This window comes from Marmota monax, unplaced genomic scaffold (assembly GCF_021218885.2).
Source record: "Marmota monax isolate L192 unplaced genomic scaffold, Marmota_monax_Labrador192_F-V1.1 WCK01_AAM20220418_F8-fsc00138, whole genome shotgun sequence".
Classification (NCBI taxonomy): Eukaryota; Metazoa; Chordata; class Mammalia; order Rodentia; family Sciuridae; genus Marmota; species Marmota monax.
The window spans coordinates 4,248,947-4,275,948 of NW_026692763.1; the positions used below are offsets into that span (position 1 = coordinate 4,248,947).

The 27,002-nt window shown below is 41.3% G+C and overlaps 1 protein-coding gene across 1 annotated transcript in view; it reads right to left on the reverse strand.

Annotated features, from left to right (window-relative positions):
• Positions 1-5,984: 5,984 nt before the first annotated feature.
• The window catches only part of Mettl16 (methyltransferase 16, RNA N6-adenosine), an 82,230-nt gene continuing 61,212 nt past the window's right edge, over positions 5,985-27,002 (reverse strand). The window contains exons 9-10 of the mRNA XM_046446967.2: positions 15,799-15,972; positions 5,985-15,649 (exon numbers count right to left, since the gene is read on the reverse strand). Of these exons, the coding sequence (XP_046302923.1) occupies positions 15,026-15,649; positions 15,799-15,972 (798 nt within the window). The 3' untranslated portion in view covers positions 5,985-15,025. The remainder of the gene's footprint in view (positions 15,650-15,798; positions 15,973-27,002) is intronic.

Genomic DNA, 27,002 nt, shown 5'->3' on the forward strand with positions numbered 1-27,002 from the left:
TTTCCGCTTTCCCGCCTCGCCCCGCCCCGCCCCGATTGCAAGCCACAAATTGAGCGAGGGTTGCGTGCTTGGGTCATTCACAACGAAATATGTTCTGCTGGAGGGAAGGATGGAAAATTCAAGACTTAAGTTAACTCAAATAAGGATATTCCAGGTCAGGGAAACCTAAGGATGGCAGACTGGCCTGACCCCTAGGTCTCCATTCCCCACCCACACGCGACCTAAATCCCGCTACCACCGGACTGTTGCAATTCCCCGGGGATCCGCCTCTGGGCGGAGCTGACGGGTGCAGACTTCAAGAGAAAAAGCAGAGGAAGCGGAGTCGTGATCCGGTTCCACTTTTTGTCTTTGTTCCTCCCCCCGCAGTGCGTTCGCATCCTATTAGGCTACGTCACCGGGCTGCGGGCCAATAGGCGGGCAGGACAACACGGCATGGAGCAGCTCCACATGGACACCCCGCACCGCCAGCCTTCTGTTTAAAGGGCCAGTGTCTGCAGGGTCACATCAGCGGGTGCGGATGGGGCCACTGGGTAAACACAGGGTGAGACACCTAAAGGGGAATCCCGCAGTCATGCCCTGGCTTACTTTCTACTTTTCACTATCCTCCCATTTAAAGCCATGTCTTTCCTTTCCTTCCCCCAAATTCTTGTCTTTGTCCAGGAGTGTCTGATATGGGTGGAGACTCTGAGTGTACCACCCCAGAGACCACCCTTTGCTCAGTGGCCTGGTCAGCGGAGTCAAGGCCAAGCGTCCACAGTCCAGGCCAAGGGGGTGTGGCTCAAATCAGGAACCACAACGTGGAGGGCGGAAGCCTGGCGCCTGGCGACCGAGATCCCGGGGTGGGCGCTGGGCTCTTGGGGCGGGATAGCTGCCTCGGGTTTTAACAGCGCTCTCTGGGGGGCGGGGCCGCCCGCCCGCCTCTCCCTGATGGTAGTGCTTAGGGAGCCTGGGTTACAGGGCTACAATCAGAAAGACCTTTGAGGCTAACTTGCCCAAATGTTCTCATTTTACAAATAAGGAAACAAACTCAGAAAAGGGAGGGACTTGTCTAAGTTTATTTAATGTTTGTTCCATTGCTCCTTGCCACAGGAGGAGGAGCATTTATCCCCGATCCCTCGGGCTACTCTGAAGCCAGTTTTGAGGCAGGTCCCCCAATTTGGGGGGAGAGAGAGAGAGAGGGGAGAGGAGAGGAGAGAGGAGAGAGAGAGAGAGAGAGAGAGAGAGAGAGAGAGGAGAGGAGAGAGGAGAGAGAGAGAGAGAGAGAGAGAGAGAGAGAGAGAGAGAGATATCAAACTGCTGGGCAGGAACAGATCTGACCACTTGACACATTGCTATTGGGCTACAAAAATCAGCACCTGAAACCCAACCCTATTCTTCTGCTTCTTTGGTGGAGGTCACACAATCCCCATTGGTACAGTGGTGTTGATAGGTCGGCAGAAGGCATATTTAGGGCACCCTAGAGTGTTATCTATCTAGCTCTGATGTCCCAAGCCCAGGCATGGGACCTTCAGTTATGGCCCCAGACTTGGTTACCCAGTCCAAGGAGTGGGGAGCAAAGCCAGTGGTTTCAGGATCCTGGAGCCTGGGTTTCACCATCACACAATGCCAGAAAACAAACCATTATAAGGGCCACTGAGAAAGGCCATCCTGCCAATCCATCCCATTCAACTGCGTTCTCAGAGGTATATTTGCCTATTTCCAGAATTAGCTGGAGAAGATCCAGTAGCATAGAAAGCTAATACAAATGAACACTTTGCCCCTTTCCTTTGAGGGCACCATAGTACATCCTGGGGGGGGGGGGGAATCCCTGCACAGATGATCCTGAAAATCAAGAACCTTGAAATTGGGGCCTTTGATCTTGGTATATTTAATGCCCCAGCATTTGGAGCTGAGCATGAAGAGGTCATTACACACACGAGAATGTCTGGGTGCTGCTGACTTTGCTTATGACACTGAAGCAAAGGGAGATTAGAACACAACAGCCCAAATGGGGTGAGTGCCTTTTTCCTAGGAAGGTTAGGTTGGTGTTGACCCTGATAGTGCTTTCTTTAAGAGTCTGCCACCTGTTTCAGTTGTGATTGGGCCTGGACCACTCTGTACAGTAAGAGAAAATGGGAAATTTCAAGGGAATATGTAGGTGGGAGATAGGGAGCTAAACAGTATACATCATATTGACCTGAGATAATGCCATCCAGTCTGTTCTCTTCTGCTTTCCTTCAGTGGTCATAGCACTTAGAACCCTGGAGTCTTCTAGAAGCATAAGTCCAGTTCTTATTATTTTCGGGGAACAGCCCTATGCCATTTAAATAGGCACATATCTGAAGTAGTATTCAGAAGACATCTTTTTCTTCGGGGAGACAAAAGTGGGGTCAAAACAGATTTGAATGTCAGCCTCTCCCTTGCCCCCAATATCCTATCTGCTCCAGAGCCTAGTAGAGATGCTTGCTATTTAAAACAAACAGCCTTACTGGCTTCACATGATCATCTGTTTATTTGGGTCATATGGGGACAGCAGCCAGGGGATGTTAGGCAAAAGCAAGATTTTAGAAAGGAGGCTTTTGCTAGGCCTGTTGTTGCCCATAGGAGCCTGAAAATGGTCAAAACAGAATTTCTCATCAACCTAGTTTCCTCCAATTTAGGAATGAACAGTGAGATGGAGATACCTATGGCGGTGTGGAGAGGGGGGCATAAAAGTAGAGGGAATGAATAAGAGAGCTACTTCACATTTTAGCACAAGCTTCCTGTTCCAAGGGGAGTGAAGCCAGGGTTGAAGCTGGCAAGTGTAAGAAGTTGGTTTTTATTTTTTTGGCACCAGTGATTAAACCCAGGATGCTTTATTACTGTGCTACATCCCCAGTCCTTTTCATTTTTTGAGAGGGTCTTGCAAAGTTGCTGAGGTAGGTCTTGAACTTGTGATCTTCCTGCCTCAGCATCCTGAGTCACTGGGATCATAAGCATGCTCCACCATACCCAGCAAGGGAAGTCTTTTTGATGTTTCAGTAGAAAGCTTAGCAGGTTTGGGGAATGATCCTAAAGTCAGCCATCTCCAAAGAGTTGTTCCAAATGTCTCTTTATATGGCTTACAGATGCTTAGGATCTTTAAGGCAAGAGGAAACCTGGGTCATCCAACATTGCGCACTTTCTTATGAGATCTTGTGTATCTCAATGTGCAGTTCAAATCCTACTGTCTCCCAATTTTTTCATATGCTGAGCCAGAGATGTTTTCATATGTTCCCACCACTGACCCCAACGAAGTATTACATATGCAACACCAAGAGCAAGATGAGGGAAGGTGTGAAACTAAAAGTACATATATTCCCACTAGGTCCCAGAAGATACCCCAATAGTTCAAGCCTAAATTCTCATCTTTTGCTAGTAGTTTAGGGAGCTTTTTACTTAATCATAATCGAAATAAGGGAGACAGCTGCAGGGTGAAAAGGGATGGAAGACTGCTACACTCAGGGATATACTAGGCAATGTTGACTTAACAAATATTTACTGTGCACCTAACATGGGCCAGGCAATGGACTAGGTTTTCTTGTAGCCAAGGGCAGGTGACCTTTGGTAAGCCAGAGCAGCATCAAAAGCCACAGGGCAGAATTCATAATCACAGTCATACTGGGAAAGGTTACTTTTGCTCTCTACCACCACTGTCTACATGGATGCAGTGCAAGAGATGATAGAACCACACCAAGCCAAATAAAGATACTGATATAATCATTTTAGAATCTTAGGTTCTCAGAGTATCATATTCCTCTAACAGGATAAAAAGAAATTAAGTGGGTTTAAGGGCTGGGTTAGCCAACTGAACCTGATCTCCAACAATACAGTCAGAATGATGAGCAGGATTCTGAATTAGTGTGACAGAGGTATACCCTACAAGTCACCCATGGGTGCCTCAGTGAAGTGTGCTTCCCAGAGCTCTAAGTTCCCATAGGAATCTTCACCCATCCCCCACCCCCAGCAAGTCATCAGAGGACCTCTCTCAAACCCATCCAACTATACAGTCAAGTTCCACCTTCCCATATATGTATTTTCCCCTCTTCATTGCTTCACAACTCTTCTGAAAGAGTTGAGATCATCTAGTCTGACCTCCCAAGAGAAGATGTCTTATTGAAGGTCATCAAGCTGGCTAGCTGAGAAGCAGCCTGGTTCTCTTCTTTATCTGGGCTAGTCCAGTCTGAGGAAGTGCTGTCAGTGTGGAGTGCAGAGTCCTGAAAGGCGTGAAATGGGTGAAGATGAGGAATAAGCTCCTCCCCTCCTAGTTAACGACAAGAATAATCATTAACTGCTTAGTGGTGCTCCATAACAAGCTTGGTTGATGAGAATCAGACTTGGGATCCAGGAGGTTGGTAAACTTAAGAGGACATTGTTCTGCCTTAGGCTACTGTGAGTCTAGAGCCTCTAATTGGACCTGGGAAGGTGGCCACTGGTGCTTACATCTGGAATGAAAGGGTGACTGGGGGGAAGGGTAGATTTTTATCCAGGCACTCACCCTGGGTGTGGACACTGAGTAATAAAGAAATGCAGTTTAGAAGGAAAAGGGGAGTAGCCATACATGCAATCTGGGCTTCTCTGAGAAACCAGAATTGAGCTAAGCTATGCAGCTGGAGGTGGAGCTGTTGATACCAGTGGGTCAGAAACACGGTGGAGGAAGCTGATGGAAAGGCACAAGGGGAAGGATGAGGTCTTCAGATACTCCTTTAGAAGAAAAGAGAGGTGGCTTTATGAGAGTGAATTAATTCAGTCAACGGAGTGGGACTGGGCAAGATATTGAGAAGAGAGGCGGAGCTCTGCCATGTGAGTCAAGGGCCCGCTGGATCATGCAGGGTTGGAGTTGTGTGTGACAGGGAAGGCCTCTCCCAAGGCAGATGGGTAAGGACTATACTATCCTGGCAAACCAAGTTCACACACAAAAGCCTGGCTGTAGGATCAAGTCTTCAAAATCCAAGGCTAGCTGCCTATGCAGTAATTGATGCTCTCTCAGAAGAGTTGGCAAGGCCCAGGCTGGGAACTGGGAGAGTACATACCACCATACCCTAGTCTGCCCCAATTAGCAATACCTTAGACAGGAGTGCTGGAGCTATGGCCATCTTTCTGAAGTTACTCTGTGGTAACTCCAATCCCCTGACTAATACAGGTTCTTAAGCCTCATACCATTTACCTGCATAATGTCAAGTGCTAAAATGTAAAAACCAAACCCCAAATAGTCATAATAGAGGTAAAAATACTTTTCTACTCAAAGAAAATATAAAGGCACAGTGTGACAGATTTGATTACATCCAGAAGCTCCGAACTATAAACATAAAACAAAATCATCTTTCAAAATACCACCAACTGAGGCTGGGATTGTGGCTCAACAGTAGAGCACTTGCCTAGCAAGGCACTGAGTTTGATCCTCAGCACTACATAAAAATAAAATAAAGGTATTGTGTCCAACTACAATAAAATACAAAATATTTAAATAACAATAATACCACCAACTACCAACAACAACAACAACAAAAAACAGACATGGTGCACACACCTGCCTTGGGTGACTGAGGCAGAAAGATCACAAGTTTGAGGCCAGTCTCGCAATCTAGCAAGACCTTGAATCAAAATCAAAATGGGATGGGGATGTGTCTTGGTGGTTGAAAGTGTGCCTGGGTTCAATCCCCAATATAAAAAAAAAAAAGTAAGAAATGAAAAGGTAAATAATGAAATGGAGGGAATTCTTGGTAAGACATGCCCTTGCAATTCAATAGAAAAGGAACACATGGATAGAAAACACAGAAGATAAATCTAAAATTTATAAAACAATAAATATATGAAATAATTGATATAATGTAAAAAGTAGAAATATATGGAAATGTGGCCTTGCAAATAGCATAATGAAATTCAAACAATGGAATAATCTCTTGCCTATCAGTTGATAAAGAATTCGTAAAAATTTACCTCCTAGTGCTATCAAGTGTGGTAACAAACAGGCATTCATGGAAACGTAAACTAGCACAGCCTTTTTAGTGGACAAATTGGCAATATACAGGAGGCGCCTTTGAAAGAGGCATATCCTGTGCCTCAGCAACTTGTACACATATTTATCCTAAAACAATAACAAAAATGCATAAAGAATTTTATACAAAGATATTCACCAAAGTGTTATTTACAATAGTGAAAATATTTTAGAAATCCAAAAATGTCCAGCTAGGAACAACTGGCTTAGTGAAGCAATGCTCACAATATATTACACCATGTAAAGAAAACAAGGTTATTCCATACACCAAAATATTAACAGGGGTTATCTTTGGGCAGCGTGATTATTAGTAATTTTTATTTTCACATGTTTTCTGCACCACATACTAGTTTTATAATCAGAAAAAAGTTATCACAATATATTGGTAAAGGAAAAAGATTATAAAATATACAATGACTCCTCATTTGCTATTTAAAATATATATGCATATAAAAATAGACAACAAAGCGTAAAATAATCTCATTATGAGTAGTAGCAGTGAAATTATAGGTTTTTATTATTTTCTAAATGTTTAATAATTAAAATGTATTAATTTTGTTAAAAGGAAGTCATTCAAGGGGAAAAGGCTGGCCTGTGCTTAGGAAGGGCTGCCCATTCTTCAGGATATAATGGTATTTGATCCCATCTGTGTCTGCGGCTTTATTCCTCATCCTACTCTTTCATCTGAAAGCTCTCCCAAAGCAGGTTTCTTTATCTTGTTTCTCCCCACACCCAAGCTATCTAGGTTTGCTCTTTCTGCTGCCTTGCTCTGAAGCTCCCCAGAAGTCATGAAGGCATTCCTTAGAGTCCTGGTGAGCCAACATGGAACTATATTAAGGCATTGTTACTAGGAATGGAGGACTTGAGATTGATTGGGGAAGACTTTAGTGCTGTGGTAAAAAAGAAGAGCAGAGATTTCTAATCTGGATAGCTGGGTGCCAGGTGATGAGACTACAAGAGAAGCAGGTGCAGACAGTAAGTAGAGTTAGACATGTTCATGATCCTAGGGGAAATGTCCAAAAGATGGTTGGGTATATGGCTGCTGAAAGTTCAAGACAGGTCTGAATTTGAGCACCATGAATGGGAGGAGGGGGGTGGCAGTGGATGAAGTCGGAGGAGTAAAAAATAGCCAGAAGTGGGAGAAAAGTGCAAACAAGGCTTATGGGTAGACTTCTTAGGATTTCCCTTTTAGAAGTGGGAAGAGATAGAAATAAGGACAGGCAGCAACCAGACTTCAGAAGCTGAAGTGAATGCATAAGTTAGGAAATGTAGAGGCAGCAAATATATGTACAGTTCTACTACCCAGTGGCAGAAGTCATCACAAACTGCAAGTCTACCATATTTTGTCTAGCTAAAAAAATTAAAAAATCAGTGAGAATTCATAATTAAGGACATTTCTCATAAATCTGGATTTCAGGCTTCCCTCAAAAAATCAGAAGATCCAACAATGCTGGGCACATATTTTAGCATGGCAGTAACCAGGAGCAGTAACCAATCACAGCTACTCCATTTTAGTTGGGGCATGAGCTTTTCCCCTTCTTGCCTGGCTCCTGGTGTAGAAGATGAGCAGCTATTTCCCTTTTTCTTTTGGATGGGGGTGGGGAGTACCAGGGATTGAACTCAAGGGTACTCCACCACTGTGAGCCCTATTTTGTATTTTATTTAATACCTTTATTATTATTATTATTTAATGTGGTGTTGAGGATCAAACCCAGTGCCTCACGCATGCTAGGTAAGCGCTCTACCTCTGAGCCACAACCCTGGCCCCCCTATTTTGTATTTTATTTAGAGACAGGGTCTCACTGAGTTGCTAAGCGCCTCACCGTTGCTGAGGCTGGCTTTGAACTTGCAATCCTCCTGCCTCAGCCTCCCTGCATTCTTCACACAGGGGCAGGCACCACACCACCTTACAGGGTTACTAAGTTCATTACAGGAGTGCACCACTGAACCCAGCCTGCTGTTCACCTTTACAAATTAAAAAGTCTTTATCAGTGTTGGTCCAGAGCTCACTGAAATCCTGACCAGGTTTGGTCCATAGAGCCCTGCATAGATCCACATTTGGCCTTGAAGGCAGGAATCCTGGAAAACCATATCTGAAGTAAGGATTCTATGTCAGACTACACTTGGACTTCCCTATTCCCAGAAATAGATACCAGGTCCCTGAATGGCAAATTGATGGGAATAGGCCCAGTCTCATCCATGGTCTCTGGAGGGGTCCCCTCTCAGCAGAGGTCTCTGGGTAGCTTGCTCTTTTTGTACAGTAGCAGCATAAGCTGCCGTTTTCCTTAGGGGCTGACTAGCTGCCGGAGCCAGCCAATTGGGAATTTCCAGGCTTTCCTGGACTCCTGGGCCACTCTCTATGAGAAGGCCCACCAGATGGCAGGCGGCAGCCTTTGCTTTTCCCAGGTCTGTGCTGGTTCTCATGAACTACCTGGGAAGAGGACTTGATTTTCTACCTTTTCCAGAAAGCACATTGGTTTTGTGTTCTCTAAGTGAAATATTTGGAGGTGTCTTATTTAAAAAAGAATTAAACCTCTCCTCCATTATTATACAATTATGTATCGTCAAAGAATCATTACATAATTATCAGTTATTTCACATTGACTCTGGTCCAACATGTGCTTTGACTAGACATTTTATTTTGTGGTTTCATTAACTACGTAATTATCTGCACTACTGCCAAATACAAGATTCTGTGAAGACCTGGTGGCATAAATTAAGAAATAATTATAAGTAATTTCACTTACTAAATCTCACTCATTGATCATTGACTGGAAAATAGTATTACCTTAAATTGCTAAACTGTGAAGCTGGCTTAAGACATGCTTTTCTTCTCTTCCCTGTATCATATAATTGAAGCCTCCTGCTGCAGGGGTAGGTCAAATGGAACTAGACATACATTTTCATAATAAGTGCAGCTTCTGGAACAAAATTTTGAGTTTTGGCACAAAATCCCAGCACTGGCTTCATGAATAGTTTAAATACTATTTTTATGACTTTACTCTGCGAATAACTTTAGGACAAGTCACTAAAGCACTCTTGAATTTTCAGTCCCTGCATTCATCACACAGGGGCAGGCACCACACCACCTTACAGGGTTACTAAATGAGACAATTTATGTTGAAGATGGATAGTAAATTATTGGTTCCCCATCCCTCCCTCCATAACATGGAAGAAGTTTTCCATTTGATCTTGGTCAGTTGGTAATACTCAACACCAAAGGGTATATATTTGGGAATACTGGAAAGTTATACATTTGAGGTTTCAGCCTTTTCATTTGAATCCACTGGTAGATTTTCTGCCAGAAATTGAAAACTCTAGCAGAAAAGGAGAGAAAAGCAAGTTGAGTAGTCCACTCCCCTATGTGCTCAAGTTCTTCACTCACTGCAGTCTTGCCATAACCTGTGGAGCAAGAAGTCTTTAGTCTGACATGAGGAAGCCAAGGCTTACACTACATAAGGAATTGATCTGCAACAGAGACCCAGTGTTGAACTACCAAGTGGTGTTCTTTCCTGTTTTTACTCCCATAGGGAAGTTGGAAAAGTCCAACTTTTTTTTTATACATCGTTTGCCCTCTTCAGAGCATCACATCCAAGCCAGTTCTGCCAAACGCAACTGCACTATCTGCTTCACACCTTCTTCTCTCAGTTCCCTCAGTCCTAATGAGCACCTGCGGTCACATACTTCCCTGAGGAGTTTAGAGGCCCTGATGTTTCTGCTTAGACTAAGATAGGCAGATATGTCTACACCTTGAAGGGCATTTAGAGGTGCAAGGTCTTCACTTAGTCACAACATAGTTCCCTGGAGTAAAAGCACAGCCTCCAAAAGGCAGCATTAGCTGTTCTAACCAGCAATTAAAGAAATAAACCCATCTTTTAGTCATTTGGGTGAGTCACAGCAGAGGATCTGAATGAGAGCAGAGCAGAGCAGGAACTCTCTGGTGTGTGCATCTGAGGCTCTGTTGCTAGTGGGGTAAGCCCTGTGCAGGGCTGTCTAATAGTACACTGGTACTAGCACCAAAGGGTATATATTTGGAAATACTGGAAAGGTTCAAATTCACCAATGCCCTAACTCCAGGTAGCAAAGGCCAACTTTTTTTTTTTTTTTTTTTTAAACCAGAGGTGCTTAATTACTGAGCCAAATCCCTAGCCCATTTTATTTTTTATTTTGAGATAGGGTCTCACTAAGTTACTGAGGTTGGCCTTGAACTTGGCAATCCTCCTGCCTCAGCCTCTGGCTAATTCATTCTTAAACTGAACAGCACAGGGTTCTACTGAGGTTAGTGCCCTTTCAGGAAACCAAATCTCTGGAGCACCAACTTCCCTAAAAATGATGTGATTACATCCTTTTACTCTGGACATGCCCTAGGTGGCACCTTCTTCCAGGAGGCTCCTAACCTAGTATTCCAAACTGTATTTTCTTCTTCCTAATGGGCTAATCAGTTTTGGGTAGCCACTTACACTTGATCCTGTGCCATAAAATAAGAGTAGATGCAACTGTTCCTAGAGCCACATAGACCCTAGGGTAATATTCCTGTTCTACACAGATATACCCTTATAAGAAACAAGGCCAAGCTGACCTGCGTAATATACACAACACAGAATCCTCACCAACTTTTGATATATATTTTTTGAAACAACACATTACATGCACATTAGTTAGCCAGCCAGATAAACCTAAAGCATGAACATACAAAAGAACATGAATAACCATCTTTCTTGGTGCTCTTGTTACTTGTCCTGGAACATAAGGCTTTTGAGAAGTTTTTGTTTCAAAATCACTAAACCTTCCCACTCTGGTATCCCCATTAACTACATACTAATAAAAGAATTGATCCAAAAGAGTAGGTACAACCTGAGAACATTCCACAATATGAAGAGAGACAGAAAGAAAAGAAAAAGATAGTCAACTGCGACTATGAAAAAAACAAAACATAAAAAGTCTGAAAGGGATTGTATTGTGCTGGATAAAAAGATCATGATAGTAGTTTTCCCTTTTTTCATTTTTTCAAAGTTTTTAATGTAAAAATGTCCTTGTTTATATAAAGATGCTTACCTGGGTAGCAACTGTATATTTCAAGAAAATACCTTGGACACAATTTTATGGATTCCCACAGTGAAGTTAAAGTGCTTGATAAGAGGGCCGAAGGTGCCCCCATGTGGCTACTGAGGGAAGTGCTGTGGGCTAGGTAAGAGAGAGAGGCACCAGCAGCATTCAAGAATTTTTAAAAGCTCCCTTCTTTCAAAGTCCTCAGTCTCCACAGACTTTGCATCTTTTCTACACATGTGGTTATTACTCTTTCCAGAGCTTAGAAGGTGGTGTGCTTACATAGTAAACTTTCATTTTCACCAAGAAAAGATGTATTTTATATTTTTAAAAATACATACTAAAGTAATGAACATGAACTCTAAGATTAGCTGAAAACCCCACCACAGAGCCATCAACCTTGCCAGGACATGCAGCAAAACTCTGGTGTAGGAGCAGTCGGGCAAGGATGTGGGGTAAAGAAACCAAACTGAGAGAAAACAAAAGCAGCTTTAGTTCATCTTGGAAAACAAGCTCAACTTCTGTTCCCATTTTAGCTATCGGAATATCAGAAGTCAATTCCAGGGACCAGAATAGAATTTAAGATAACACCACAAAGATTTCATTTCATACCAATCCACCAACACCAAGATGAATTTGACCTCCAGACACTTACAGAGAGTGTCACTCAACACTGCAACATGTGGGCAGTAATATATTTCTTAAAAAAACAAAAAACTTTCCCCCCATACTAAAGATAGACATTATAAAATTAAAGCACATGCATAACCAACACAATTCTTAGATGACCATTTATAAAGTTTTCAATGCCCTCTCCTTAATTTAAGAAATAAACTATTCTGCGGCTGGGGAATAGTGCTTACCTAGCATATACAAGGCCTGGGTTCAATTTTAGTAGGAAATAAAGAAAGAAAAGAAAGACGGAGTGAGGGAGAGAGGGAAAGAGGACAGAAAGACATAAACTATTCTTCTCAGAGAAGGAAATGACATACAAATGCAAAGCACTCATAGTTCTAGTTTTACAAAGACTGTGAACACTGCTCTTGTCATTCTTTAAAATTCTAGGATCATTAGTTTAACACTTTAAAACATCCTCTATAACACAAAGCTTTAAACATGGGACTGAAACACATACAAACAGACACACATTTTGTCTCCAGTTAAGAGTATTATGAGAATACCTGTGAAGGAGACCTGAATAAAGGCCAATACTGTGCCTGAAGGACATTGTGAACAGGCAAGGAGTATAAATAAGTACATTACCATTATAATGTGGAAAAATACTTATGAGATGTTAAATGAAGACTACAATATAGCTTATATTGTATATAAGAGACTCAAGAGGTTGAGGCAAGAGGATCCACAAGTTCGAGGACAGTCTTGGCTACTTAGAGAAACCCATCTCAAAATAAAAAGGGTGGCTGGGGAGGTAGAGCACCCCTGACTGGGTTGAATCCCCAGTAGCAAAACAAAAGAAAAGCACAATAAATACATTCAAAGTTAAATTCACAAATACATAGCATCTCTAGAAAGACTGGAGGGAGACCCACAAATAACAATATCAGAGAAGGCTAAAGTTGTGGGTGGGTTTTTTGTTTTGTTTTGTATTTGGTGATAGGGATCAAGTCAAGGGTCTCACCCATTCTAGGCAAGCATTCTACCACTGTATATCCCCAGCCTAATTTTTCCAAATCTTTGAGCATCTGCTACTCTTTTAGAATGAAACAAAGAAACAATAAATACTTAAAAATACTTATAGAATGAACAGCTGCCAGTTAACTAAAAAATCCTAAAATTTCAAGAAAACTAAGTTTGGGCCCTGCATCTGATTCAAATGTGATAGTAATCAGAGGTGAGTACAGCAAGATGACCTAAGCCAAGGGCTGGAATTGTGGCTCAGCAGTAGAGCACTCGCCTAGCATGTGCAAGACCCAGGGTTCAATCCTTAGCACCACATAAAAATAAAGAAATAAAATAAAGGTATTGTGTACAACTAAAAAATAAATATTAAAAAAAAAAGATAGCCTAAGCCAATACATCAAAAATTACAGGACAAGGGATCCAAAGCCCTGGATTGAGTCTTGGCTTTATATAACCCTGAGCATTGGTCAAATGAATGTCTGGACTAGAATGGTGGTTCTTTATCCTTATCAGGTCACTCACCCCTCTCCCTATGTCATGAATCCTCTCCTCAGGAAAATACACACACACACACACACACACACACGCTCTCACACACACACTCATAGAGCTTTTAGAAACAATCCCAGGAGGGTTATGGATTATCTGGAGATCCATAGACTAGGTTTAGAACACAGGTTACTGGTTAAAATGCTCTTTTCCCAGCTATGCACAATGGTGCACACCAGTAGTCCCACCTACTCAGAAGCTTAAGCAAGAGGATCACAAGTTTGAGGCCAGCCTGTGTAATGTGGTAAGACCCTGTCTTAAAATAAAATAAAATAAAATAAAGGGCCGGGGACAGAGTTCAGTGGTATTATGCTTGTTTAGTATGCAAAGAGCCCTGTGTTTAAAACAACCTCTTTTCCCAGTTCTACTGCCAAAATGAGACAAACTACTTTCATTCCCTTATGCCTTTGTAGAGGGTCTAATCTAGCCGCCACCAAAATATGCCAGTCACTAGCTTTCTGTCCTAACAGCCACCTCTCAACAGGGAGGTCATCTTCATTGGAGTGGGCAAGGAGCTCTGGTATTAGACTGAAAGATTTTACTCTAAACAGAACATCAGGGTACTGGTACAAAATTGAGTGGTGTGAATCATGCACAGAAATGGTTTACTGAGACACTAAGAGAACAAAAACCAAGAATGCCTTCCAGAGATATCTGCTGAACTCTGGCATTTGGATTAGAAACATGTTCTGATGACACGGTTAACTTGACCCCAGAATGCTCCAGTGCTAGCAAGTAATGCACAGAAGGGATTACAAGGGAAGACATAAAAAAGCAGCACTTGATCAGCAACAAATTACCTGCCAATAGAGGCTTTCTTAAGCTACTACTGCACACAGTGCCTTGTTCACATTTTTACCATCATTCTCTATGAAAGTATTTTCCCCAATCCCAGGATTCAAACAGTATTGACAGTTTAATTCTGAATATTCTTATATTAAAAATAAAACAAGTTCCACTTCTTGTGTTTCAACAAAAACCAAACAGTGGCAAAACTGCTACAAAATGGGTATGGGTGTATTTTGTTGTCTCCGTCATATCTAGGAGTTTTGTTCATTTAATTCTGCTTCTGAAATAAGCAATATCAAAATAGCCAGGAGTCAGCAATGTGCCATTTCCCAGGCGTATCCCAGAGGGGCCCTTCTTCCTGATCTTATTAAGGTTTCTCCTCCCAACTCTCCCACCATCTCCCATCAGGCCAGCTCATCTCTGGGGACTGGAGCACAGTTAATCAATCATATGTACCCAGGGTGCAGAGGTTTAGTCTTAAAGGTAACTCTAGAAGTAGGCTCTGGGGCCTTTCTGTTCTGCTCTCCATTGGAGGACAAGAGTGTATTCTCTTCATGAAGACCCTGGGGGACCAAACCATGATGTTCTGGGAAGTACTGACCCAAGACCAGACACCACAAACGATACCTTAGCCTCATGAAATCAGTCCAAAGCGGAGGTGACCAGCTTGAGTCAGTTTTAAGTCCCTCCTGAGTTTACATCTTTTTGTTGTTGCTGACAACCATAATTCTTCCTCCTGAACTACTGAACTATATAACTCCTTATAACTTTAATAAAATGGATTGATTTCTGCTTTTTAAGATAATTCCACATAATACTACTAATAGGCCAGTGGTAAAATTCCTCTTGCCACCATTTAGGCTACTCCAAACAATTTGTTTAATAGACTTTTTTTTTTTGAGTGGGGGGTGGTACTGGGGATGGAACTCAGGGCCTTCCGCATGCGAAGTTGAGCTACACCCCCAGTCCTCTATAGACACTCTTGTAACTGCAAGAAGTATGGAGTTAACTAGCAACAAGCCTGAAAATCTGGTTACGTATATAGGTACAAAGCTGGTTCATCAAATCTCTGTTCTGGCCCTCAACCCAATGCATTTCAACTAAGGCATCATCCATTTCCTTCTTAATGTTTATCAAACACTTAAATAGGTAATGTCCAGCTGCTACTTGGAGGGGCTTCCCCTTTTCGGCCCCTGGGTTGCTATATTGCTCAGAAGCCTCTCGGTCCTGGGTTTCGTTGCAAGAGACTTTACAACTTTCCACAACCTCCTCCCCTCCCCTTTCCTCACTCCTTTCATCCTCCATGGGTTCTGGGGTTTCCTCTTGGGACAGTGACTCCTGGCTTGGGCAGTAGCCCCCAACAGTGGCAGACTCGCCCTCCTGCAGAGTAGACCCACAAAGGGTACCCTCCTGGGGGCTCGGGGCCACATCCTGGCTATTGCCCGACTCTCTGGGGATGGCTTTTCTCTCCTCCAAGGCCTGTATGACATCCTCAGGAGCTCGAGGCACTTCCCTCAGTTGTCTCACTTGCTTTCTTTTCTTTCGCCTTAAGTGAATCCAGGAGTTTTCTATGGCTGTCAGGAAAAGACTAGCTTCCTCTTTTCCACAGGGAACTCGTTTATGCTGGACCTGTGTGGAGGAAAAACTGAATTTTACATGAAATTAAAAGAAAGAAAAAGAGAAAAAAAGGGAGGGAAGGGCAAGTGGGAAAGGGAAGGCAGGCAAGCAGGCTGGTTGGGAGGTTATTGACTATTCAATCAATGTGCTTAACCACGTACCTTTAAATCAGTGAGAATTTTTTCTATCCATGTTGTCACAACCACTATGCCCTCCACTGTCTCAGAGCCCAAAGATGATGCTTTGAGGGATAATTCTTTCATCACAGACTCCAACACTACAAATGTAATGGGTTTTCTTGACTTCTCTAATTTTCTTCGCTTACTTGGTGGTAACTGAAAGAAAAAAGAAGGAATACAGAAAAGATGAAAAGTCATCCAAATAATTAAATCCCATATATTTAATTATTGAGACTCAAGTAGGGGATATTTCCAAGACTTCTGCTACCAATCACTGAACACTAAAAACACAAACCCATTTACATAACATTTCCAATACTTAAAACAACCTTGCAAGGCAGTTTTACCGTCTCTTCATTTTACAAAAGGGAAAACTAAGGTACAGAGAGGCATATGATCACAGCTGAAGGTCACAAAGCTAGTTATGGCAAAGTTGGGATCTGAACCCTAAATTCTTTTTTTTTTCTTCCTTCCCAGTTCTGAAGATTAAACCTAGGGACACTCCAGCACTGAGCTAAGCTGCCCTGCCTGGCCGGACTCAAACTTGTAGATTCTCTTGCCTCAGCCTCCTAAGTCCGATATTACAGGTGTGTTGCCACCATTCCTGGCAAGCCCTCATTCTTTGCAATCACACCATCCTGCCTCTGTTCTAACCATCAGTACAAAATTTCTCCAACTGCTAAATGTCCTCACCTATGTGCCCAAAGCAGGCCTTCAACAATTATTTATTTCATGGCAACCCAAGGAACCTGGGTTGCTGTGATCTTTTCTATAAAGAACTCCATGGCAAGCCAGGCACGGTGGTATATGCCTATAATCCCAGCAACTTGGGAGTGAGGCAGGAGGATTACAAGTTCAAGGCCAGCTTCAATAAATTAGCAAGGCCCTAAACAACTTAATGAGATCCTGTCTCAAAAATAAAAGATATAACTGGCTGAGGATATGGTTAAGCACTCCTGGGTTCAATCTCTGGTACTAAAAAAATAAAAAGGAAAGGGACGTAGGGGCTGGGGTTGTGGGTCAGTGGTAGAGGGCTCGCCTAGCACGCCTGTGAGGCACTGGGTTCGATTCTCGGTACCAAATAATAAATAAATAAAATAAAGGTATTGTGTTCACCTATAACTAAAAACTTTAAAAAAAAAAAAAAAAAGGCTTGGGATGCAGCTCAGAGGTAAAGCACCCCAGATTCAATACCCAGTATCAAGAAATAAAAAAAATAAAATATTCATGGCATAAAATCACCAACTTATAGCTTGAATTACACTTACTGAAGCTTGAAACAAAGCAGCTAGCAAGCTTGTGTGATCACAGGCTAGCAGTGACCAGGGCCACTGAGATCACATGGGTGAAAGAAGGAGGATTTCTGAATTTTGGCTGGGAAGAGGGCCATTAGGGGCTAGCAGAGAACTAACTAACTACCTTTCAGCTTGGGATGGAGAACAAGAGTACCAATGAGAACACTGAATATGAAAGCAGGTATACTGAAAATCCAAATTTTTCTTGTCCTATCTCAAATTTTACTACCCACTAGAGGGACTCAAGTTCCACTTTAAAAAACCAAATGGTACCACTGTATTTACAATGTATTTCTTTATAGAAAAAACTTTGTAAATGGTATTTTTAAAATGACTTTTGGCTAAGACCATTATATATTATGAACACTGTTTTTTAAGAGACAGAGTGCAACCTGTTAACTCATTAACTTTCAACAAAATTAAAATAATTCTATGGTCAGGGGAAAAACGAGCAGGCAAGGAGAGAAAAAGGCTCAAACAGAGACAACAGTAGTCAAGTTTGAAAACTCTTTCTTGCAGCCTGGTGCAGCTGGTGTAATCCCAGTCATTTTGGGGTTTGAGGCAGGAGGATCACAAGTTTTAGGCCAATTCAGCAAGACCCCATCTCTACATTAAAAAAAAAAAAAATTAAAAGGGCTGGGGATGTAGCATAGTGCTAAAGCACCCCTGGGTCCGGTCCCCAATCCTTTAAAAAAAAAAAAAAAAAAAAAGGAAAAAAAATCCTTTCCTGCAAATAAGAATCCCTGTTAATTGTGCTGCTGCTATTCTAGTTCCGCCTGACAACACAGAGCATGTGCACAAATTCGGCAAGATCAAATTACTTGGTGAAGCCCTATAAGAAGCACCAACAGCCCCATACCACATATACACAGAATAAAAGAGCCAGTTTATAATATGCTAGGAAACTTTTTTAATATTTATTTTTAGTTGGACGCAATACCTTTACTTTTTATTCATTTTTATATGGTTCTGAGGATCAAACCCAGGGCCTCGCACATGCTAGGTGAGTGATCTACCACTGAGCCACAACGCCAGCCTGCTAAGGAAACTTTTGAAGTCATAACAGAAACAAGTCTAATTGGGGCTGGGGCTGTAGCTCAGTGGTAAAACTCTTGTCTAGCATGTGTGAGACACTGGATTTGAGCCTCAACACCACATAAAAATAAATAAATAAAATAAAGGTATTAAAAAAAAAAGAGAGATGAGTCTAATGCTAGATACTGAGGTACATACCTAAAATCCCAACAACTAGGTAAGCTGAGGCAGAAGGATCGCAAGTTCAAAGCCAGCCTCAGCAACTTGGTGAGTCCCTAAAAAACTTAGCAAGACCCTGTCTCAAAACTAAAAAGGGCTCAGGAAGTGACTCAGTGGTAAAACACATCTGAAATCTCCAGTACCAATAAACAAATTAATTAATAAAATACTACTACTAATAATAATAATACTTAATCTAAGAAATAATGTATATTTTCCGTGTGTGTGCTGCTGGGGATTGAACCCAGGGGCTTGTGCATGTCTGGCAACTGAGCTACAGCCCTAGCCTTATATTTTCTCTATACCAGAAATTAAGTAACAAAAAATAAGAATTAAAGAATAGAAAACAAGCTTAAAAGAAAGAAAAGGATCAAAAACAAAGGCTATGCATGTATGTGTAAGAAAGTGCTTTTGAGAAATGAATAGTGAACTCAAAGACTTGCCTGAGTTTGAACTTGTTCAATTATGTTTCAGACAAGATGAGACAAATTCATATTGACATTAAGACAAGCAGTATTGTTATTGCTCAATCACTCTGCATTAGAGACATAATTTCCACAGTATACTGAGAGCTTAATACTTTGTGTTTTAAGTAGCTTGATATAAAATTTGTATTAAGCTAGGGAGGAAAAAAGATGGTAGTGTGTGGGAGGATGATAGGGGATGAAAAATTGGAATCCCCATTCCCCTTCTCAACATTCAAGGCTGCTACCATGGAAAGCTCACTGAAATGGGGCCATCCTTAGGAGCTCACCCAGCACACCAAAGGCCAGCTACAAGTATGGCTAAAAGGATAGCACTTCGTTATCTTTCCTCATATCTCTTCTGACAGCATTGCAACCATTTATGTTCACAAATTCTAAACATCAAAGTGAAGACAGTGCTGTTTTTCGTTTGTCCTGTGAGAGCTGGTCTGTAGTACTTTTTTTTATAAGTCAGAATGGACTCTTCATCATTTCTAGACATTAGAAAAAGAAAGTGCATCCTCACCAAATCTAACAAGAGATCTATCAAGGATTTACTTTGAAAGTGAAGAAGTGGTCAGAAACAACAAAATTGGTCTTGAACTTTCAATACTCTTGCTTCAGCCTCCTGATAGCAGGGATTACTGGTATGCACCATTATGCCCAGCTTTTATTTTCTTTTGAGACAAGGTCTTACAAAATTGCCCAGGCTAGCCTCAAATTTGCAATAGTACCTCAGCCTCCTGACTTAATATCTGGGATTATAGGCATGCATGACCACATCACCACACCTGGCTGCAAAATTAGGTCTTAAGAAATCAATAAAGTCGAGGCTGAGGTTGTGGCTCAGTGGTAGAGCGCTTGCCTAGCATGGGTGAGGCACTGGGTCAATCCTTAGCACCACATAAAGATAAATAAATAAAGGTACTATGTCCATCTACAACTAAAAAATATTTTTAAAAAAGATAGGACATCAATAAAATTTAATAAAAAAAAATTAATAAAGTCAACCCCAGACCCCACAGGTTCCTGATATTAGGTTGTTTTACAACCTGCCAAAACCAAAGGTATAGAGAAGCTGTTTTTCCCCAACTGAAATTATTTTATTTTGCTAACATGCTTGTAATCTGAAACGAAAAATATTTGATTGGCTGGTTGGTTTTTGGTGCTATGGATTGAGCCCTTGTGTATGCATTACTGAAATTACAATGTGAAAAAAGTCTGGTGGGGAGTTGTGGGCCCCACAGGGGATACAGGGTCTGTATTTTTAACTACAAGGTGTCAATAAATGAAAAAAAAAGAGGAAGAACTTTAATTGTTATTCTGGTATAGTGATTAAAATACATAAATTTCACAAAAATGCTTCTTAAAAGACACATAATGAAGTCACCTGCTGCATGAAATCATTGTATTTGTAGGAAGCGGAGAAGAGAGCCATTTCCAAGAGCTCCTTTTTTTTGGGGGGGGGGGGGGGGGGGGGGCGGAAAGCAGCTTTCTAGAATGACCTTAAGGGAAGAGACCCTGTTGGCCACTACAGTCTTTGCTGCTCTGACAGTAAGAATGAATACTTTCCCAGGTCCTCCAGAAATCATCACATGGCGCACGCCTATAATCCCAGTGGCTAGGGAGGCAAAGGTCACCATGTGTGCCACTATACTCCTCTAGGATTGTGAGTTCAAAGCCAGCCTCAGCAACTTAGCAAGGCCCTAAGCAACTCACTGAGACACTGTCTCTAAACAAAATAGAAAAAAGGGCTGGGGATGTGCCTCAGTGGGCTAAGTGCCCCTGGGTTCAATCCCTAGTACCCCAAAAAACAAAAACAAAAAAAATCAGGATACCTGTGAGATGTCACTCAGCACAGGCTACCATTATTTTGAAGAAACAGAAAACACTGACGCCTGGCAGAAATACAGTTAGGTGGCATGGAAGGACAGCAGACTATCTTTCCAAAAGGGCCTCATCCAAATGTGATAAGCTGAGCTGCCATAAACCCAACTATTTATTTAAGTACCTTGTTAACTAAGAGGGTTGTTTTTTTAAATTAATAGCCCAGTGGACATTTTTATTTATTATCATAATATACTATTGTTTAAAATGTCCTGAAATTATCCATAGGATGTATGCAAAAACAGCAAAAAAAAAAAAAAAAAAAAAAGCAAGGAGAAGAAAACTTCATATAGAATACTACCTATCTAGAAGAAATGGTTACAACTATGTATATATTTTCATATATAAATATATATATGAAATCATAGGGTAGATTTTAGTCAGAATGACTAAAATCTTGTGGCTCAAGTGGTAGTGCGCTCGCCTAGCATGTGTGAGGCACTGGGTTCAATAAAGATATTGTGTCCACCTAAAACTAAAAAATAAATAGTAAAAAAAAAAAATCATAGGGCTGGGGATTTCATTCAGTGATAGAATGCTTGCCTAATATGCATGAGGGTTCTGGGTTCAATCCCCAACACTGCAAAACAACAACAATGAAAGGATAAGATTAGGATAAAAGACAAAAAGAAAGACTTTTGAGTATGTGCATTTGATTTTGAAACCAGGTAATTATCTTTTATAATTATAATGCAAAATTAAATAACAACAACAAAGGCACTTCCTAAGAATTTGCAGTAAGTCAGGGGGTCATAGTTAGGAGGGAAGATGAGAGGAAATTTGAGTTCCTGGTAAATAAATCTTACTTAAGATTAACTTCTATTTTTCTGAGATGGAGTCTTGCTATGTTGCCCAGGTTAGCCTCAGACTCCTGGGCTCAAGTGATCCTCCTGCCTCAGCCTCTCAGGTAGCTGGGATTGTAGGTGGATGTCACCACACCCATTTAAGACTTTGTAGCAGTGGCACACAACTGTAATCCCAGAGACTTTGACAGCTGAGGCAAAAGAATCACAAGTTCAAGGCTAGACTCAGCAATTTAGCAAGTCCTTGTCTGAAAATAAAAATATAAAAAGGATTAGAGATATAGTTCAGTAGTGGAGTCCTCCTAGGTTGAACCTGCAGTATCACAAGAAATAAAGAAATTAAAATTTAACTTTAAAAGAAAAATAATTCTTGAGTACATACTCAAAACTGTTAACAGAGGTTTCTCTGGATAAAGTTCAGGGTGATTTTTCTTTTCCTCCTTCAAAAAAATATTGTCCAGGGGAGTTGGGGTTGTGGCTCAGTGGTAGAGTGCTCGTTTAGCACATGCAAGGCCCTGGGTTTGATCCTCAGCACCACATAAAAATAAATAAATAAAATAAAAGTCTACCAACAACTAAAAAAATATTTTTAAAAAATTATCCATGTTTTAAAAAATGTTCACCATAAGGGAATAGGGAAAAAAAAAAAAGTAAAAGCTTTTAAAAATGTGCCTTGAACTTTTTCTCAAAGGGAAAGGTAGAGAAAAGGGAGAAGAAACTGTAGTTTAGATATCTGCTCAACAAATATTTACCAAGTGCTAACTACCACATGCTGCTCAAAAAAAAAAAACAACCTGCAAGATGAATTAATGAATATGATTTCTACCCTCTGGGAACTTCCAAATTAATGGAAGAATCAAATGTGGTATAAATTATAAATCAGCAAGGTTAATTTCAAGTAAACACTTAAATACCCAGTATTTATTAGAATACTTTAAGAAGTCATGGAAAGCCAGGCATGGTGGTGCACACCCGTAATCTCAGCAACTTGGGAGGCTGAGGCAGGAAGATCACAAGTTTGAGGCCAATCTTAGCAACTCAGTGAGGCCTGAAGCAACTTAGTGAGACTCTCTCTCAAAGAATAAAAAGGAGCTGGAAGAGCACTTGTCTTGCATGTGTGAGGTACTGGGTTCGATCCTCAGCACCACATAAAAATGAATAAATAGGGCTGGGTTATGGCTCAGTGGTAGAATGCTCGCCTAGCACGTGCAAGGCCCTGGGTTCAATCCTCAGCACCACATAAAAATAAATAAACAAAAAATAAAAAGGACTGGGATTTAGTTCAGTGGTTAAGCACTCCAGAGTTCAATCCCCAGTTCCCCCTTCCCCCAAAAAAAGGCCTGACATGTGCGAGACCCTAAGTTTGATTCTCAGCATCAAAAACATTCAAGTTTTAAAAATAAGGACTGGGGGGCTGGGGATGTGGCTCAAGCGGTAGAGCGCTCGCCTGGCAAGCGCGGGGCGCTGGGTTCCATCCTCAGCACCACATACAAATAAAATAAAGATGTTGTGTCCACCGAAAACTTAAAAATAAATATTTAAAAACAAAAAATAAGGACTGGGGATATAGTTCAGTTGGTAGAGTGATTGCCTTGCATGTACAAGGTCCTCCTGGGTTCAATCCCCAGCACCACAAAAGAAAAAAAAGAAAAATGTATGCATAAAACCTATCTTAGATTTTATAAAAAATAACCTTATTACTTGTCATACTTTGTAGAAATAACAATGGAGCCAAATGATAAAATAAATCTTTTCAGGTCAATTTGATTAAATAATAAATCCTTCTACATTCTAAAAAATTAAAATAAACATACAATGTTATGAAATAAATTACAAAATTTAAGTGGATTTGTCTGTGTATACATGTGGTGCTAGGGACTGAACTCAGAGCCTTACACATGCTAGGCAAGTGCTCTACCACTGAGCTACATCTCCAGACCTCAAGTGAACTCCAAAGAGAAGAGATTTCATGAGCATAGAGTTCTTCCTGGAACTTTTTTTGTGCCACTTTGATTTGCAGATGTATGTCATTAACTATTAATAATCCACCATAGTTGGTACTTTGGTGGAAAAGTGAGAATCACTATACTATATCATTTATTCCCTCATTTTCGTTCATTCAACAATTATTTGAGGGCCCCTGAATCATATACTATGTTGGGCTGATGCTACATAAAATATACAATACTAGGAAGAGAAACAAAGTCTTGTGAACACAAGATAATGACCATCAATGTCAGAAAGAACCATGGTGAGCTACATAGAAGGTGGCATATAAACCAAGACTTGATATATCAGAAGTCTAATGGCTGTAGGAGGAATATCTGAACACTGGATCTGAGAGCAGTAGCTCAACATTATTGGATCATAAAATGTAGACAGGGGTGAATCGAAGGAAATAGTAATATATTTTCTTGAACACTCACTATACCCAGGCACTGTGTTAAGTACATTTGGTCCTCAAAATAACCCTATATAGTAGGTACATTTATCATTTCCCATTTTGCAGATGAGGAATCTGAAGCTTAAAGAAGTTAAGAACCTATTTAAGCAAAGCTAAATAGGCACCATCTCACAAAAGGCCTTTCCCTCATGCCCTGCAATAGGGTTTGTTATCCCTTATGCCAGAGTTAAACAAAATACTAACACAAGGGAAGCTTGTGCAGAGTACAGATGACTCAAAGAAAGATAAAAGTCCAGAAGGGAAAAAACAAACTTTAAGAAGTTGGAACTGACCTGAGATGCAAAGGAGGGAAGGACCAGACAGAGAACAGGTTGCAAGTAAAGGTAGTACAAAGTCAGATCTAATTCTGTCAGCATGAGAAGTCTGTGGAGGTTAAGATGGTAGAAGACAGTACAGTCAGGAAAAGTGCCTAGAATGAAAGGGAAAGGGTAGGATGGATCTGGGAAACTCATGAAGCCAAATAAGGAGCTGTACTTCACCCCACTGAAAGCAAGTGGCCAGTCACTCAACAGATTTTGTGTGTGTGATGCTGGGGATTGAACCCAGGGCCTTGTACATGTGAGACAAGCACTCTACTAAGTGAACTATATCCCCAGCCCTCAATCAAGAGGTTTATTTTGTTTTGTTTTTGGAACCAGGGATTGAACTCAGGGGTATTCGACTACTGAACCACATCCTCAGCCCAATTTTGTCTTTTATTTAGAGATTCAGGGGTCTCACTGAGTTGCTTAGCACCTCACCATTGCTGAGGCTGGTTTTGAACTCATGATCCTCCTGCCTCAGCCTCCTGAGCCACTGGCATTACAGGTGTGCGCCACCACATGGCCTCACTCAACAGTTTTTGAGCAGAATGGTAAACTTAGGATGAATCCAAGAGACTCTTCAGAGGCTACTGAGATGGTACCTACACAAGAGGTTGAAGTCCTGCAAGAGTAGGTTATTATGGCTAGGCTGGAATAAAGTCAGTAACCTGGGGAGCAGACCATCAGAAATAACTAATGGCTTCAGGCTGAGGTTGTATCTTTTTTTTTTTAATATTTATCTTTTTAGTTGTAGTTGGACACAATACCTTTATTTTATTCATTTATTTTTATGTGGTGCTGAGGATTGAACCCAGGGTCTCACACGTGCGAGGCAAGCGCTCTACCACTGAGCCGAGGCAAGCGCTCTACCACTGAGCCACCACCCCAGCACCTGAGGTTGTCTTAGTGGTAGAATGCTCACCTAGCATGTGTGAGGCACTGAGCTCCATTCTCAGCATCACATACAAATCAATTAATTAATTAAACAAAAGTGCACTGACAACTAATAAAAAGAAAACAAAGAAAGAAAAAGAACTAATGGCTTGAGTTGGGAAATCAGTCTAATTGGGGCTCCAACCTCTCCAGTGCCTCCAGTACACTCATCTATAAGGTAGGAATACTAGCATCTATTTTACTTTATAGTTACAGGTTTTGTTGTTGTTGTTTTGAGGTGTGGGGACTGAATCAGAGCCACTCTACCACTGAGCTATATACCCAGCCATTTTTCTTTTTGGGGCGGTACTGCGGATTGAACTCTTGGCACTCGACCATTGAGCCACGTCCCCAGCCCTATTTTGTATTTTATTTAGAGACAGGGTCTCACTGAGTTGCTTAGTGCCTTGCTTTTTTTTTTTTTTTAATATTTATTTTTTAGTTATAGTTGGACACAATATCTTTATTTTATTTATTTTTTTTTCCTGTGGTGCTGAGGATCGAACCAGGGCCTCACATATGCTAGGTAAGCACTCTACCACTGAGCCACATCCCCAGCCCCTTAGTGCCTCACTTTTGCTAAAGCTGGCTTTGAACTTACCATCCTCCTGCCTTAGCCTGTTGACTCACTGGGATTATAGGTATGCGCCAGCTTGCCCTTTTTCTTTTGAGACAAGGCCTTGAAGCCTCCTCTCACAGCCTCCTGAGTCATTGTAATGACAGGTCTGTGCCACTGCACAGCTCAGGGGAATACTTTTTACAACCAGAGAATTCCTGGACAATGCTCATACCAAGAGTGCACAACTTTAATACAGTTCCATCCCCAATCTGCTTTTGTATTTTAATGAATATTAAATTTCCTTAAAGCAAAGCTAAATCAATGCCATGAGCAATTACAGAACTGGAACAAAGAGGCTTTCTAAGTGGCTTGCTACAATAATGTAAAGAACACTCCTCACTACACACTTCCTTATACTCATCATCAGTCAGAAATGATGGTACAAAAATTCTATCACTGGGATCTGTCTTTTTGTTGCTAAAATAAATCCAGACAACAGCAATGGGTTTAGTGTAGGCACTTAAATCACCAGTGAATTAGAATGCTTCGGCATTTAGCACCAACAGAAACAAGTCAGTAGGCCTAAGATAAGTGAAAAGAGAAGTTGCCATAGTAACTTGCACATTTACCCTAAAATGGCAGGGTGGGGGTAGGGAAGTAGGTCAATATTTCTGCTTAACTAGCTCTATTCCTTGGTTTCCTCTCCATGTGTCTAAAACAGCATCCTCCCCCTTTCCCATCCAGTGAACACTTCAAAAAAAGCAGGGAATGGGTAAAGGTCTAGGTAGGGTGAAGAGGAACCAAGAGGAAGGCTAAATCAAAATATCCTGAGTAACCTGGAACTAACCTCAGGGGAAGCAGTTGCTGATCAAGAGCACCAGTGCTAAGAAACGGTTGCTGGGTTACTACAAATCAGAAACTGCCACTTTCTCCCAGCAGTTTAAGTGCATCTAATGGAACACTTGAGAATGCATTATTAACAGTGGTGGCAGTGGTGAGGAGGGAAGAATACTCTAGCATGGGAGAAATCTGAAGGTCTTAGAGTCAATCTTTGAAAGTTGAAAATTGTGAGCAAGGATATAGGAGGCCGTAAAAGAGAGGGAGGCTCAAGAGTTCCTTTTCAAAATAAGCCAATTTTGCTCACACAGAAACACAGTATACTTTGACACTTGGATCTACGATAATTGCTAATCCAAGAGGGCAAGAGCAACTGGTCTACGAGCTG